This window comes from Tiliqua scincoides, chromosome 8, assembly GCF_035046505.1.
Source record: "Tiliqua scincoides isolate rTilSci1 chromosome 8, rTilSci1.hap2, whole genome shotgun sequence".
NCBI lineage: Eukaryota > Metazoa > Chordata > Lepidosauria > Squamata > Scincidae > Tiliqua > Tiliqua scincoides.
Window position 1 is genome coordinate 11,403,658 of NC_089828.1, and position 16,529 is coordinate 11,420,186.

The following is a 16,529-nucleotide window of genomic DNA, read 5'->3' on the forward strand; positions in this document are numbered from 1 at the left end:
TTAATCGAAATTCAAAATAAAAAAAATCAAAATTTTGTTGATCATCTCCCACACCCTGGGCCACAATGCGAGAGAATTTGCTTATACAGGTGTCCCCAGTATTCATGGGGGATATTTCTCCCCCCCCCCACTGGATATCGTAAGCCACAGATAAGGGGGGACCCCATCCCTGAGCCTCATTACCTTGGTTTAGCTTTATTACATTCGTGTGAAGTGAGAATGTGTCTTGCTTGAACAAACACTTTAAATAGAAAGCTTATAGCAAGGCAAGCGGCCTAATGTTTGCTCTTAGTCTCCTTTCTAGGCTGCGGTCTGCTTGCCTTGCTGTAAGCTCACTTCACGTGAATGTAATGAAGCTAAACCAAAGTAAAGGGTAGAGGAGTTTGTTTCCAGTGTGTAAGGTAGGATTACACCCCAAGGGCCCAGTCCTAAACTAGCCTGGCACCAAGCCCTAGCACTGGTGATGGGTACCATAAACATGCCGTAAAGCACGTCCACGGCAGCCGGTGAGCAGGTAGCGCTGGCACTGGGACCGTGCCAGTCAGATGTCTGGCCAGCACTGGCAGGAAGAGGTTGCGCCACCACCTGGGGTAACTTCAACCGTTGGATGACGGTGCAGCTTCTGGGGGTCAAGGGAGAGTGGAATGAGAGCGGATGAGGCAGGGTGGGGGGGGGAACAGGGCAGGAGGGGGCGATCAGTGGAACTCTGCTGTGCCGCATCTTGAACTCTGTGTCAGACTGGAAGGCCCAACATGGAGTCTCTCAAGTCTACACTGGCAAAATAGCCAACCCGTTGCTGGGCTTGGGGCTTCCCCTGAGAAGATCTCTGGCTGCTTCCCAGCACCTGCTGGATACCTGCTTTGGTACCTGCTGCAACAGTCGCTGGGAAACTCAGGATTGGGCTGCCCGTCTTACTGAACCCAATAGGCTTACTTCTGAATAGAATTAATAACAGCTTTAAAGCACCTCTAGAAATGGTGGGGGGTGGGGGCTCTAGGGAGCTGCAGTTAACTGGATCCATGGATACTGGGGGACACTTGTATAGACCTGCCCTTGTGATTCTTCTGGTGGAGATTCTAGCACAAAGCTCTAAAACTGGTGAGCAGAATTATGCAAAATCCTAGACAAAAGCAATCCGTCCTCATAACTCATCAGATGAGGCACACTGTAACAGGGAAATAACCAATTTTGTACAAGCCAGAGAATTTTGGTTTTTGCTTGTGATTTGATTTGCTGCTGTTCAGTCACTGGGAATGAGAAACCAGTCTATGCATGTCATCCTGAGATGCACTGCAAATCCAAATCTGCCTCATTCCCAAGCCTGCAATATGTAATAGCAGAATGTGTTCCTGGAAGATGGCTTGTCTGTCACTTCCAATCTTTTCCTGCAAGGTGCTGCCCAGGAATTTAGGTATGTTCTAGGGCACCCACTAGGTCCATATGGGCCACCAGAGAGGACCCTTAAGCCCAAAGGTGTTCTGCAGGATCTACTATGCAACCCAGGTTGTCCCAGAATCCTTTGCAGTGCACATGATTCCAAGGCAGGTAATGCAGCGGTTCCTCAAAAGATGAAGTTTAGGGGAACGGTTCTGAAGATGGAGGGTCTGCAAACCACCATCTTGGGTCATTGCTTGGCTAGTGAAAAGTCAGGATGGCAGGAAGAGGTGTATTATAAACCTTGCAGACTTGTATCAAGGGACAGTGCATGTTAAAAAGGAGCTGATTCCTTAAGTTTCAGTGTTTGGCTGTTTGTAAGCTCAGGGGAAATAAAAACACTGCAGTAGCAGTTTTGGCTTGGGCAGGTCTGCAGGCCATTGGCTGGAAGGAGCTAAAATGTCAGATGCTATGGCCCAGAATAGGTACAAGAGAGCTGAGTCAAGTGGTAGTTTTACTGCTGTGCTCCCACATGTAGAATTCCAGTAATCTCTCTCTCATCTCAGACTGTGAACATTGGACTTGGCTTGATCAATGCGACTTGGTCACGGAACAGAATTGAGAATTGGCATTCCATCCTTCACAAACTCATGTTGCATTCCATTTCTCCTGTCCCTCCCTATTCCAGAGAGCAGCCCATCTTCACCACCAGAGCGCATGTCTTCCAAATTGACCCCACCACCAAGAAGAACTGGGTTCCTGCCAGCAAGCAGGCTGTAACTGTTTCCTACTTCTATGACAGCACGCGAAACAGCTATCGGATAATCAGTGTGGATGGAGCCAAGGTAGGAGGTCGGTGCAGAGGCATCTGCCGTGCTTGCAGAATGAAAACATCTCTGGCTGGGGAAATTTTATAAGTGAGGCACATGTACATATTTATCCATCACTAGGTTTGTCCCCATTCCATGAACCAGGTTGTTACAGGGAAGTTAGGGTGCTGACTTGTTCATGAAAGCACATATTTTTTTGGGGGGGGGAGGAAAGTGGCCATCCAAGCCCAGACACGTGACCAAAGAGGTAGGCTAGTACATGATCTGGCAGCATTAATCCTATAGCAGTGAATTTCAGGAAGGCAGGATTCTGAGCTGTGTCTGGATGAGGACTCCTGGGAGCCCCAAGATACTCTGTGTTTTCTAGATGAAGTGTGTGATAGAACTATAAATACTTAATAAACGTCTGGAGCAGTTTTGACAAAAGAGTTACCTGTCACTGCATTTTATATGTAGGTTTTTTTTTTTGACTGGGGGCAGGCTGTCCATATTTTGCAAGCTTGTGAACATATGAAACAGCTGTCTGCTGAGTCAGACCATTTGTTCATGCAGTTCAGTATTATCTGTGATGACGGATAGTGGCTTTCCCCCCTAGATGTGAGGGATCAAACCTCGGACCTACTGCACATGAAGCATCTTACCCACTACAAAGCTACATCCTCTGGTTTAATTGTGCAACCATTCCCTAGTTTAATTAAGTGCAAAAAAGGTTGATGCTAATGTCATTTGACTACCATGCAGTTTGGTGTCATCCAAACTAATTTACAATAAACTTTACTTTGGTGAAGTAAGAACTTCAAAAGCCCACTTGCACAGTGAGATGCCATAAATTAGCATTTTTTTTGTTTGTTTCCCAATACCTTCTAAAATGCAAATCACATTGAGAATTTCAAACTCCAGTCTCCATTGGCAGGACTATGAGATCCAGTACCTACACTATATTTTTGCAAACCAAGAGAATGCAATTGTTGGGTAAGTTTCGATGTATGAGGTAGACGTTCACTACACTGTGCAAACACGTACACAGTGGGGGGAAAATAGAGTGGACCTATTAATAGGTCTAATTGAAGGGTGTGAAAATGGAAGGGCTGGAAAATGCTACTGGGGAGGCTTCCATCAATGCTTTCCTCTTGCCTCTGGTGGAACAACATTTCTGGGTAAGAGAGTTTGCATATAACAATATACTATTACTAGGGAAAAAACCAAAATAGCTTTTGGTTAGAGTAACCTCCACGCTTTCTGGTAAATTTTCATTGTCTTCCTCTGAGGGTGATCTGAAAGAGCACTTGCTGCATTTACAATTGTTGCTTTCTCTCCCTCCTTTGAGCAAGACTCTGGTGTGCTCAGTTTGAACTTGGTATAAGCCAGCTGCTGCGGGTGCTTATTGGCTAGTGCCTATGTTACTAACTTTCACATCCCAATCCCTGAAACAAATTTCAATCATATTTTAAATGTGTGTGTTTTTGGCAAGGTGCATAGACCAATATGTACATATACTGTCTTTTTTAGAGGCCAATACTCACCTTGATGCACTAAGGGACAGGGCTGCCAATCCAGTGTTTGAGTTGCTAGAATTTACATCTACAACACACATCACAATGCCAGATTTGTACAGCAGGTTGTTAATCTGCTGTAGGCACTCTTACAATGTTACCTATATACCTTCACCCTGATAAGTGCTGTACCTTGCCAAAAGAGTGAGTGTATTGCAGTGGAAGAGTGCATGTTAAGAGCTGGGGAAGTAGATTAAGGGGGGGGGGAACATAAGCTCATGAAAATTACCCTATAGTGTATGGGGGAAACCACACACCAGATAGCTCATTAAAATTGACCTACATTATTATGCCTTCAGAATAAGGGTGACCTAAAAGAATGCAAATTGGATAGAGCAGGAGCAGTTTCATTTTTCTTTCCCCTTTGGGAGCATTGCCTGGGACAGGAGTGTCTGAACTTTTTTGCTTGAATTGAGTTCTGTGGAAGCAAGCAACTATGGGGCAGAATCACTGGGCTCTGAAGCGTGAAGATAGCAGATGTCCCCCATGGTTTGTCCTCAGCACTGGGTATTTTGAGGTACTCCAACCCTGAGCAGGAGATTCCATTTAACTGTCACAGCTAATAGCGGTGGATAGATGTGCGCTCTATGAATGTGCCTGATCCCCTCTTAAAAGCCACCAGCCATCCTTGCATCTTCTTGCAGAGAATTCCACCAGCCAATTATGCAAAGTTGACTTCCTTTTGTCAGTTCTGAACCTGCTGCCAATTCATCTCATTGGGTGACCCCTGAGTTCTTGTGAAGAGAGAATATTTCATCTCCTCATCACACAACATGCAAGTCATCCCTTAGTCATCTTGTTTTTCCAAATGCTTGAAGCCTTTCTTTGTTGGGGAAGATACTCCAACCCTTTGATCTTCTCTTTTTGGACCTCATCCAGCTTTATAATTTCTTTTTTTTTTTTAGAAGGGGGCAATCAGAACTGTTCACAGTATTAAATGAAAGATCTTCTGAGGATGACTTGATCCAGGGAACTTTCTTTTTTGCTTCCAATCTCCCGTTCTCATTTCTGTTAATAACTTTACTATTATATATTGAATAAAACCTTTTGGAATGTAATTTCTATATGAGAAGAAACTGCATTCTTTTCCATCCTTGGCACTGTCTGGCAGAAAAGCACCTGTCTCCAGCTGATTGAAATACTTTTCTTGATTCCTAAATTGACAGGAGCTGGAGCATGTCAGATTAGGGAAGGCAAGCTTTTAAAAAGAAAGGCAGTATTGAGCACTAATTATTGAAGATGAGCCTTTTTTTTTGATCAAGCTGTCTTGTAGTGAAAGAAACATCCTTGCTTGCCCGTGTGTGTTTTAAGTAATGCCTAAGCTCATTCATAAACTTGGTGCTCTAAGCTTCTGCTGTCTGCTTTGGTATGAAACTTCATAAGCATGGGTGCAAGTACATAAAGTAAAGCAGGGATCTTCTGTAGTGTAGCTGGGGGGCAGGTATCTGGGGCTTGGTGACATGATGATAGCTCCCACATCGTTGCATCGCCCCCTCCCATGCGCCTGTGATGGCCCTGGCTCTGGAAATAGTTCCATTTGGAGCTGCTCAAGAGTGGGTGGGAGGGCCAATTTAGTGGTGTCTGCTACGTGGCTCTGATAAACACTGCCACCACGCCATGGAGATGGGGAAAACAGCCACTCCACTGCGTGGGGAGAGGCAGTGTACCCCAATATACCCACCTTAGCTGTGCTACTGGTGATTTTCATTGTTTTTCTTCTCATGGCACATGGTCCTCTATGGTCGTCACCTCTTGTGATGTTGCTTCTAGGAGATCTTCTGGGTTCTGCAGCTCTGCTTTTAGGGCAACTGCCTGTAGCAATGTATTGTCTGTCCCTGCTCTTCTGCTGGCAAATGAGGAGGAGGACAGGCAATTCATTGCCTTACAAAACTTATGTTTTGTAAGTTGTTTTTTTTAACCTTGTTTGTAAGCCGCCTTGAGTACCTTCGGGGAGAAAGACGGGGTAAAAATAAAGTTAATAGTAATAATTAATAATAAAAGCAGAGCTGTAGAACCCAGAAGAGTGTTTCAGCGATTTTCAATTACTGTGCTCCAAACTCCCTTGGCATACCTGTGGACCTTTCATGGCACAGCACACTGGTTGAAAATTGCTGGGCTAAAGATTTTATTAGTACTTGCACCTGATTTAAAGAAATCTGAATTGATTAATCTAGGAAGTGCTTCATCAATGAAATCTCCATACACATTTTTAGATGAAACTTGTAAGTTGTCATGGGTCATCAGCTGTTTACTTTTAAGATCTCCTTTGAAAACTTCTGTGGGGGAGCAGAGCTCAGGTGTGTGGTTGAGAATGGAGCGAAATGTGTATACGCCTAATTTGCACTTTGCATGAAAGGTTTGCAGTGGTGGTGAGGATGATGATGATGATGACCAGTTCACTGGAAGCGTGTGTGTGTGTGTGTGTGTGTGTGTGTGTGTGTGTGTGTGTGTGTGTGTGTGTGTGTGTGTCTGAATCTCTTGGGCAGAGTTCTGCATTTCTGTTTATACTTTTGTTACATGCTACTATCTCTGCGGGTGCAGCACAAGCACGGGGTGTTGCAAATGTGCTGTAAAGTATGTTTGCCACACCCAGATAGTAAGTGGTGCTGGTGGGGAGATCAGTCAATGCAGCTGTTGAACCCCCAGGAACCAGTGGAGCCAAAATGGTTGGCAACCTTCAGTCTCGAAAGACTGTGGTTTAAGCCTACAGCACCCGGTATTCCCAGGCGGTCTCCCATCCAAGTACTAACCAGGCCTGACCCTGCTTAGCTTCCTAGATCATGGGGGTGTGGTGAGGTTGGTGGGAGAGCGGGGAGAGGCATTTTTGGGAGGGCAGGGAGGGCAGGGTGGAATGAAGTGTGGGACAGGCCCAGGAGAGGGTGGGACTAGCAGGGGCCTTCTCCACTCAATCAATGGTTTGCCTCTCCTGGGCTCACATTCGACATGGGGCTTCTCGAGTTTGCGGCAGCTAAATAGCTGGTGCAGCTCCGTGAAGCCCCATTGAGCAGACGGGCACTTTAGTCTGGGTAAGGGGACAAATGTACTGTTACTCCAAGGAAACATCCAGCCTGCTCAAATCCAGCATAGGATGCAGCAGCTTCCATTTGGCACTGGTGCTCCTATGCTGGATAGGATTGTTAGACCCTAAGTTTCTTTATTTTGTATACTAATTGTTAGTTATGTTACATTTTTGTATTGGTAGTAATGCCACATTGGCTTCTGGAAACCAGATTGGATTCATAATTTCAGCTTGCAGAATGTCAAGTGTGTGCTTAGGGTAGACATGTAAATACAGTAGTCACCTGTCCCTGTGACAAATCATTTCTAGGTCACCAGACAGCATGAATGAGTGGGGTAATAGTCACTTCTTGTGGAATAGCAGCTGTGGTGGACTCATTTGTAAGACCAAGCTAATGTGAACTCTTGAGGCGCTGAATTAGAACCATGAGCTAGAAAAGCACCATGGCTAAGACTGCAGTGCAGATCAGCATTTCCTTGGTATGCATTTCATGACATTGTGCACCTTCTGGAAAGTCTTTCCCACACCTATATTGGAACAAATGTCATGAAATGAAGCAGCCCTGATTCACAACTTGGAGACTAGGCTCCAAGTGCTAAGCCCCATGAGCTGGGCACTCAGCAGACCTAGTTGCTAATCTGCCCAGTTGTCCTAAAGGATTTGAGAAGACCTTTGTTAATGCATCTGTTTTCAAGTTACATGTTTTCTTTGCCTATGCAAATTGCACTAAAAAATCTCACAGAACCATTGACACTCCTATTGACCTCAAACATTTTGCTGCTTTTACTCAGGTTCTATTTTTGTTGCATATAATTACAAGAATGAATGCAGTTGATTCTCCCCTGCTTTGGGTAGGTTTGTGTTCATCTTTTTTTTTTCTTCTGTATTGTGTACATGGCACCTTGCTCCCTAAGAAAACTTAACACTTTTTTCACATCTCATGAAAGAAAGTCTCTCTCTCTCTCTCTCTCTCTCTCTCTCTCTCTCTCTCTCTGTGTGTGTGTGTGTGTGTGTGTGTGTGAGAGAGAGAGAGAGAGAGAGAGAGAGAGAGAGAGAGATCTGTAAGTAATAATGAAGTTACAGTTGAATAAGCAGTTAAGGCACACATGAAAGTGGTTAGATTTATGCATTGTTTATCCTGAAAGAAAACGTGTTCAGTTTGAAGACAGACATGAGATGCCTATAGGTGCAAACAATGTCTAGAGACTTGAGTCTAAGAATGAAGGAGCTCTCCACTGAGGCAGCCTCAAAGTGGAAGGAGGTGGTTTTGAAAGGGAGAAGCCGTGGGCACAAGGAAAGGGACACTTCATCCTTTCCCCAAGCACAGTGGCATATCTAGGGAAAATGGTTCCCATGGCAAGCACTGAAATTGCGCCCCTGTATCAGGAGGGGAGATCACAGGGTGGGATGCCAGGTCTGTTCAGGGATGTTTTTCAGCAGGTTACACAGAGAGGGAGAGATGAGGAAGAAGCCAGCCACCAAGTGAATTTATGCAGAAATTTGCAGATGCTAAGCTCCCCTCTGCAGAGAAATGAAAAATAGTATTTTGTACTTGTGGTTGATCTGCTGTAGCACCATGTGACAATGGCCAGTGATGAGGTCAGCTTCTGACTATGATTTAGATAAGGATCTATGTGTCACTACCCTGGACAATACTGCAAAATTTGATTCCCATTCCTGCTAGCATTGCACATTTGCAACGCCTTTGTTTCAGGTATATGGAAACACCTTGAATTTTCTCTGCTGGCTGTTACCTCTTTTTAGAGATCCCCTGAAACTGGTGCAAAAATGTCCATCAGTAGAATATAGGTATGTCTGCAACCAGTACCCCCTTCCAAGTGGTGCCCAACCCCCTAGATATCGCACTGCCCATACACCAGTCTTGCTCTGCACCCCCTCCCCCAAATTCTTTTCACTGTGTTGCTTGTTCAGAACTGCAGCTTATGGGGGAAGAGGAGGTAGGGTGAAGTCCTTCCCATCTCTCTGCTTTTGTGGCATCCTCCGCTTGGCCACTGCGCTAAAGGAAGAGATGGACTTAAATAGGTGGTTTCTTGTTATTTTAAATCATATGATTTTAAAAACAAAAGTTTTTCCATTTCTTATTTAGATAGTCCCTAAATTAAAGCACCTTCCAGTGGCATAGCTAAGGTGGGGGAAGGGAGTAGCAGTTGCACCGGGCAACAAGCTTTAGAGGGGCAACAAGCTGAGCTTCACACTAGTGGGAAAATTTGTGAAAATCACGGTATATATGAATAACACCATCATATTATATATCACTGGAAAGGCACCACAGACACTCGTCTATAAGTCAACCCCACAAATAAACCGAGGGCAGGCTTTGAGCCAACAATCATGGAATTTTCTATGACCCTCGGATAAGTCGGGGGTTAAACTTAGGGGGGTGTCTGACTATAGTTTTGTCTGATTTTACCCGAGGCCAGATCCTGAAAAATAACCTACCACTAATTGTTACCTAAGAACTGTAGTCTCTAGTTCATTAAAAACATAGTAAAAGATCATAAGATACATTGTTATTCTTTTTAAATTCTGGTCTTCACCACCTCTTTGTAAGCACTATCAGAGTAAGTGCACTGTAAACAACATACCAGTAAAACAGTGGTTCCCAATCTGGTATTCACGTACTCCCAGGGACACTCAACAGGACCTTTAGGGGTACTTGGAAAAGAATGGCAGAAAAAGGCAGGCCGTGCTCCAGAATGCCTTGCAAGGACCAGCAAGGGAGGTAGCTAGTTGGCTATGAAAGCCCCACCAATAGCTAGTTTTTGGTCATCAATTCATGTATGAACCAGTGATTGAAAACCAGCACAGTAAAAAAGCTGAAACACAATATGGAAAGTGTTCAATCACCCAGAATTTCTCAGCACACTTCTGGTGCAAAAGAGTACAAAGGCAGAGTCTTCTGTTCCTCAAACAGATAAAAAGAGAAAACACTGTGATGAATACATGAAGTTTGGGTTTTCATAGAGAGGAGATGAGGGCTTGTATTACTACAAACATTTTGCTAATATGAAGGGTACAATTTATTATTGCCAAGGGATATGCAAGTGAAAAAGGTTGGGGACCACTGCAGGAGAACCATGAATCAAATCCACCTTTAAGGTGTCTGGTGTGTTAAGCCAGAAGCTCTACATACAACATACAACCCATAATGCATAACTGAGAGTGTGCAATTCAATTCACAGCAGAGAGATGAGATAGTTGCAAGCCTTTTTACTCAGAAGTAGACCCACTGCTTTCCATGGGTGTTATTCTTAAGTAATGGTGCACTGAATTGTAGCCTGGGAAGGAGGGTCCCATCCTGGTGTTTCAAAAAACAGACCTGCTTTGCAAGCATTTGCAAAGCAGAAGCAGGCTGCTGCAGAAGGAAGGAGAACAGAAGGTTAACTTTGGCTGGAATGTCCCTGGAAAGTAACTATAGCAACTAAGGAGGTGCCTGCCTGAGCAGAACAAACTTTTCAAAGTTGAAAAGCTCTGCGGTCTGATTGACCCGGAGGTAAGGTGAAGTGATAATTGGAGCTTGACTACTTGGCAAAAATTTCACGTACTATATGTGAGTGTCTATGGTAATTTATTGCTGAATGCAATAAAGCAAACCACATTAGAATGTCTCTATTCTTTCAAAAGTTATGGCTAATTAACCAGAAAACTTACACACAACTGCCTTATGGAACAAAAAGTGGATTTCTTTAACTCAAAACTAACCCATGAGACTGATTGTTCTGAGAGCCAATGAGATGTTGTTATGATACTGCATGAAACCAATAAGGTGTTAGTATGAGTCAGCTCTCATTTCCATGTATTGTAACACAGCTACTCTTGCTAACTGGTAAAGAGGCACTTGTTCAAGTGGTGCTCCTCTTATATTTAGCAGGGAGAGAATAACTGTCCCTCTTCACCCCAGCACAGTGTCTCTATAACCAATAAGGGGCACACTTTTATTTATTTACTTAATTAAATTTGATTTTGTCCGGGAGGGGGGCTACAAAATCTTCTTTGATCCCAGGTAGCAGATTGATGCCGTAGCTATGTCACTGGCTGGAGGGAGGTGGCAGATCAAGTGGGTGGTGAACTGCTGGGGGGAGGAGGCAGGTTTCCCCGCAACTTTTTAAAAAGCCCAGGTGTGATATCATTTCTGGTTGTGACATCACTTCCGGGGCATCATTTTGAGCTCCGTGTTGGGCTACACATTCATTAGCTACGCCACTGGCACCTGCTATCACAAGCTGAAACAAATAACCGCCCTGCCTGCTCCTACACAAAAGTAAACAATCTCCACCAGTAGGAAGGGTTGGTAGTAGTTACTTGGCAGATTGATGTTCTCCATGAGATGGAAGCTAAATGTCCACTTTTTGACGTTGTCAGTAGCATAGCCAAAGGGTGAGCAGTGCGGTAAATACTGCAGGCACCTTAGTGAGCTCTGTAAGCAGCCACTCCCACTTGCCTTTAGAGCCGTTCCAGGAAACAACAGCCATGTGCAGGTGAACATTGCCATCGTTGTCCAGATTAGCTCTAAAGGCAAGAGGGAGAGGCCACTCGCATGGCACTTCACCGCCATGTAAGTACTTTGCAGTACTTATGCCACCCCCCCCCCCGGTTACACTACTAGACAGCCATAATGATAATTATTGGGCTGACTTGATGACAATGACAGAGATCAGGTGGTTGTTAGACATAAAATAGGAGGAAAGGTCACCCAACTGAATCAGTGAATGACCCCTGTGGTGACTTGTCAGTGGTTTTGGGCTCCTAAGCCAGAAATATTATGTGAGTTCTTGTATTAGCAAGGCATTTTTCCTGCATTCCTCTTTGCAAACAAGGAAGACAGCTGTATGTCCAGCTTTAAAGGATTGTTGTTCAGATTTTAATTTAAACCAGTCTATTTTTTTAAAAGAATCTTATTATAACTGAAATTTAAAATAAAATCCCAATAATCTTTTTCAACTTAGTAGCCATTTGGCAAACTTTTGTTCTCAGACTTATGTTTCGTTGTCTGATGTGTGCACAACATGCCGTAGCGGTATTATAAAAAACAACTACACAAAAATGGTAGGTAGCTATTGTTGGTCTGTTAGAATCCCTAATTTTGGCATGCTTTTTATTAGGGTGAAACACAATGACACACAGTTGTGAGCGGCAAGCTTTTGAATTTTCCATAACTTTGCCATCCAGCCTGATAGAAAGTAAAAGAAAAAAGGGAGGATGAGGAGGAGAAAAAAATGCTAGGCGTTATGGTAGATCTGCAAACCTGCCAATTACAAGGTTGAATTGCAAGGATTATCCTCACTAAGTAATAATTTATTTTAAAAGAGGGTAGACATCTTAATTGCCTTGAAAGAATCATTTCGAATTTACCTGCATCCGCTTCCCTCTCTCTTCTATTTTTTTTCCTGTGTCCCCTCTAGATTGTGAGCCTTTGGAGCAGGGATCTGTCTACTTTTTTTTACTTAAGTGCCAGGTGCATAAATGGTGCTGTATAATTTAAAATACAGGTGGTGTCTTTGTATCCACAGGGGATATCAGAAAACCACGAATAAAAATCCACAGTATGGCACACACTAAGGCTTCCATACCTCCGGAGCCTCTTTTGAAGCCCATGAAGGTCACTTCTGGTTTTGCATGGAAACCAGAAATGACGTTTTAAGGCCTTTGGAGGGCTGGGGAATCCCTCCCAGACCCTCCAAAGCCTTATAAGGCCTTAAAACGTCACTTCTGGTTTTTGTGCAAAAGTGGAGGCTTCAGGTTGGGCCTAATCTGGGGACCCTTGTTGAGCCAGGTTCGCAGATAGCTAATCCGCAGTCATGGAGGCCCCACCTGTAATCTGTTGCAGCCAACTTGAAAATCATGTGGCATCTTGACAGTGTCAGAGTGACAGCATGCAAGGTAGACCTGTACAGTAACAGTGGTTGTGGGTATCTGTGTTAATCCCCACCAGCAGGGGAGGCAGTTATCTATTTGGTTCCTATTGAAAGATTTATGGATTGGTTTCTTCTGCTTTGATTAGACCTCATTACTTTCTTTTCCTGTGATTGTTTTACATTTCCCTGCCTAAGCAGCAATCGCGGCTTGCTTCTTTTACTCTGCATGCATATAAAGCATTTTGTGAAACTCAGCTCCACTGTGAATGTGCTTGTGTTTTTCCACTGCTCTGCTGAAAGAAAGTAGGCTGCGGCCCCTGGGTGCTGAAGCCACAATAACTCTTCTAGTCTATAGTGTGCCACAGGACTCTCTCATTTATCTCTGCCTTTGGCCCTAGTGCAGTGTTGAGGGGAGCAAAATGGGAATCTGCTAGAGGGAGGTTGCTGTCCTTGGTAAGATCTAATGTACCAGAACTACAATGGTGAATTCAAAACCTGATCAGTTGGTGATTCATGGAATTATTTGCATCAGCTTAGTAGGTTTTGAAGAACAAATTGGCAAACGTCATCAGTTTCTAAAAGAGTATTATGTGTCATGATTTGCATTTCTGATTGACAGGCTCTCATTGTTGAAATTGAGCCATCCTTCGTCCACCAGGGCTGCCAGCTGTTGTTTAGCTAAGTAAGATTCTTCCCCTGCCTTCCAAGGCTTTACTTCCTGGAGAAGTTCAGCCTGCAGCCTGCAGTTCAGGTTATAGTAACAGGAGAGGTTTTACCCGCCAGCCTCCCATTGTCAAGCAGCTATTATAAGCAAAGGAGCAGCCCTTAAAGGCTGGGAGCCTGCAACTCTGCCTTCACACTGAGGATGCTTAGATGTGTTATAGGCAGTTGAAGTGAGTATGCCTTTCTTTCTGCCTTCAGATGTTCTTCCCCACGAAGAAGCATATTCCTGAGCAATGAAGATTTTATTTTGCTTTTTTGAACTGCTTTCAAAATGGTTTTGAATTAGCAAATGTTGCCTAAGAAAACTGTAAATGCAAGCATTTCATAATTTCACAGTTATGGCTAACTGGTTTGCCTCACAATTTAGCATAACTGTCTAGCGTTGATGGGTAAAAGATATACTTTTATTCTACAGCAGTGGTTCTCAAACCTTTTAGCACTGGGACCCGCTTTTGAGAATGGCAATCTATCAGGACCAACTGGAAGTGACTTCTTTAACCTAGAAGTGACGTCGTGGCCAGAAGTGACATCATCAAGCAGGAAAATTTATTATTTATTATTTTATTTTTCACATTTTTATACCACCCTTCCTCCGAAGAGCTCAGGGCGGTTTTACACAGCTGCTCCTCCCCTCCTTCTTGTCCTCGCAACAACCCTGTGAGATAGGTGAGGCTGAGAGAAAGTGACTGGCCCAAGGTCACCCAGGAAGCTTTGTGGCCAAGGGGGGATTTGAACCTGGATCATCCAGGTCTAAGTCCACCTCCCAAACCACTACACCACCCTGGCTCTCATTTAACAGCCCCCGTACGACACAAGCAAATTAAGTAAATTAAAAGTTTACAGTAAGTATGAGTTTAAATATTTATTTAAAGAACCACCTTCCTAACCCTCCTAAGCAATTTGCTGATCCGTTTTTAAAAAATTCCCCAAACATCCCAAAAGCTCCAATCCTATCCACACTTAGCCGGGAGTAAGCCCCATTGGCAATCATTGTTAAAAGCATAGGCATAGTGGCCTGTAAAAAGTACAGATCTGTAACATTTCCTGAAATGCAGTCACATGCCATGGTAGCATCAAGTCTAACATATAAAAATAAAATACACATTGAAATAAATGGGGATCCACCTGAAATTGGCTTGTGACCCACCTGGTGGGTCCTGAGCCACAATTTGAGAAACACAGTTTAATGCTTTAAAAATGCTTGACCTCTATTTTGATGGGTCAGTTCACCCTGTTGGGACAAATGACCAACCCTGTCTGTCATGGATACATGTAAGAACATAAGAACAGCCCCACTGGATCAGGCCATAGGCCCATCTAGTCCAGCTTCCTGTATCTCACAGCGGCCCCACCAAATACCCCAAGGAGCACACCAGATAACAAGAGACCTGCATCATGGTGCCCTCCCTTGCATCTGACATAGCCCATTTCTAAAATCAGGAGGTTGCACATACACATCATGGCTTGTAACCCGTAATGGATTTTTCCTCCAGAAACTTGTCCAATCCCCTTTTAAATGCATCCAGGCCAGATGCTGTCACCACATGCTGTGGCAAGGAGTTCCACAGACCAACCACATGCTGAGTAAAGAAATATTTTCTTTTGTCTGTCCTAACTCTCCCAACACTCAATTTTAGTGGATGTCCCCTGGTTCTGGTGTTATGTGAAAGTGTAAAGAGCATCTCTCTATCCACTTTCCCACTTATTCCCATTAAGTGGGAAGTAATTATTCCCATTAATTAAGTAAATTAATTCTATCCACTTATTCCCATGCATAAAAAAGAGAGCCTTGATTTCATTCCTGAGTAAGCCAATCATGCCCTGTAATTTGGATATGGGAGGGAAGGGCTTCCAGGCTGCCTCAAACCACACCTGTGCCCTTTCAAGCTGTTCTTGGTCTTGCCTTTCTATCTGAACTGGAGATGTAGTAGCATTTTGGCTTTGTCCTACCTGACATACAAGAAGAACCTGCTGATCCCATGAATTTTGCAAACAGGGGAGTGGCAGGAACTTTCTCATTTTTAATTGAGTGTCTCAACATTGTTCTCTCCACCTTTTCAGAGCAAGCAGCCTAGAAAATACTGCAGATACTTGCCTATAAGTCAATCCCAAAGATAACTCAAGGGCAGGTTTTGAGCCAACAATCATGGAATTTTCTATGACCCTCGGATAAGTTGGGGGCTAAACTTAGGGGGGTGTCCGACTATAGTTTTGTCTGATTTTACCCGAGGCCAGATCCTGAAAAATAACCCACCGCTAATTGTTACCTAAGAACTGTAGTCTCTAATTTATTAAAAATATAGTAAAAGATCATAAGATATATTTTTATTCTTTTTAAATTCTGGTCTTCATCACCTTTTTGTAAACACTATCAGAGTAAGTGCACTGTAAACAACACACCAGTAAAACAGTGGTTCCCAACCTGGTATTCATGTACTCCCAGGGACACTCAACAGGACCTTTAGGGGTACTTGAAAAAGAATGGAATAATGGCAGAAAAAGGCAGGTCATGCTCCAGAATGCCTTGCAAGACAGGAATGCCTTGCAAGGACCAGCAAGGCAGGAAGGGAGGTAGCTAGCTGGCTGTGAAAGCCCCACCAATAGCTAGTTTTTGGTCATCAATTCATGTATGAACCAGTGATTGAAAACCAGCACAGTAAAAAAGGTGAAACATAATATGGAAAGTGTTCAACCACCCAGAATTTCTCAGCACACTTCTGGTGCAAAATAGTGCAAAGGCAGAGTCTTCTGTTCTTCAAACAGATAAAAAGAGAAAACACTGTGATAAATACATGAAGTCTGGGCTTTCATATAGAGGAGATGAGGGCTTGTATTATTAATTACAAACATTTTGCTAATATGAAGGGTACAATATATGGAAATGGGCTGCCAAGGGATATGCAAGTGAAAAAGGTTGGGAGCCACTGCAGGAGAACCATGAATCAAATCCACCTTTAAGGTGTCTGGTGTGTTAAGCTCTACATACAACCTACAACCCATAACACTTAACTGGGAGTGTGCAATTCAATTCACAGCAGAGAGATGGAGCTGCATATATTTGCAACCCTTTTTACTCAGAAGTAGACCCACTGCTTTCCATGGGTGTTATTCTTAAGTAAGGGTGCATTGAATTGTAGCCTGCTTCAGATGGAAA

At 43.7% G+C, this 16,529-nt stretch overlaps 1 protein-coding gene across 2 annotated transcripts in view; it reads left to right on the forward strand.

Moving 5' to 3' along the window:
- The window catches only part of HOMER2 (homer scaffold protein 2), a 79,992-nt gene that overhangs the window by 34,456 nt on the left and 29,007 nt on the right, over positions 1–16,529 (forward strand). For both annotated transcript variants that reach the window (XR_010794842.1, XM_066636560.1), the window contains exon 2: positions 2,063–2,219. Coding sequence is in view for 1 of the 2 variants with exons in the window: in XM_066636560.1 (XP_066492657.1) it covers positions 2,063–2,219 (157 nt within the window). In the remaining variant the exon portion in view is untranslated. The remainder of the gene's footprint in view (positions 1–2,062; positions 2,220–16,529) is intronic.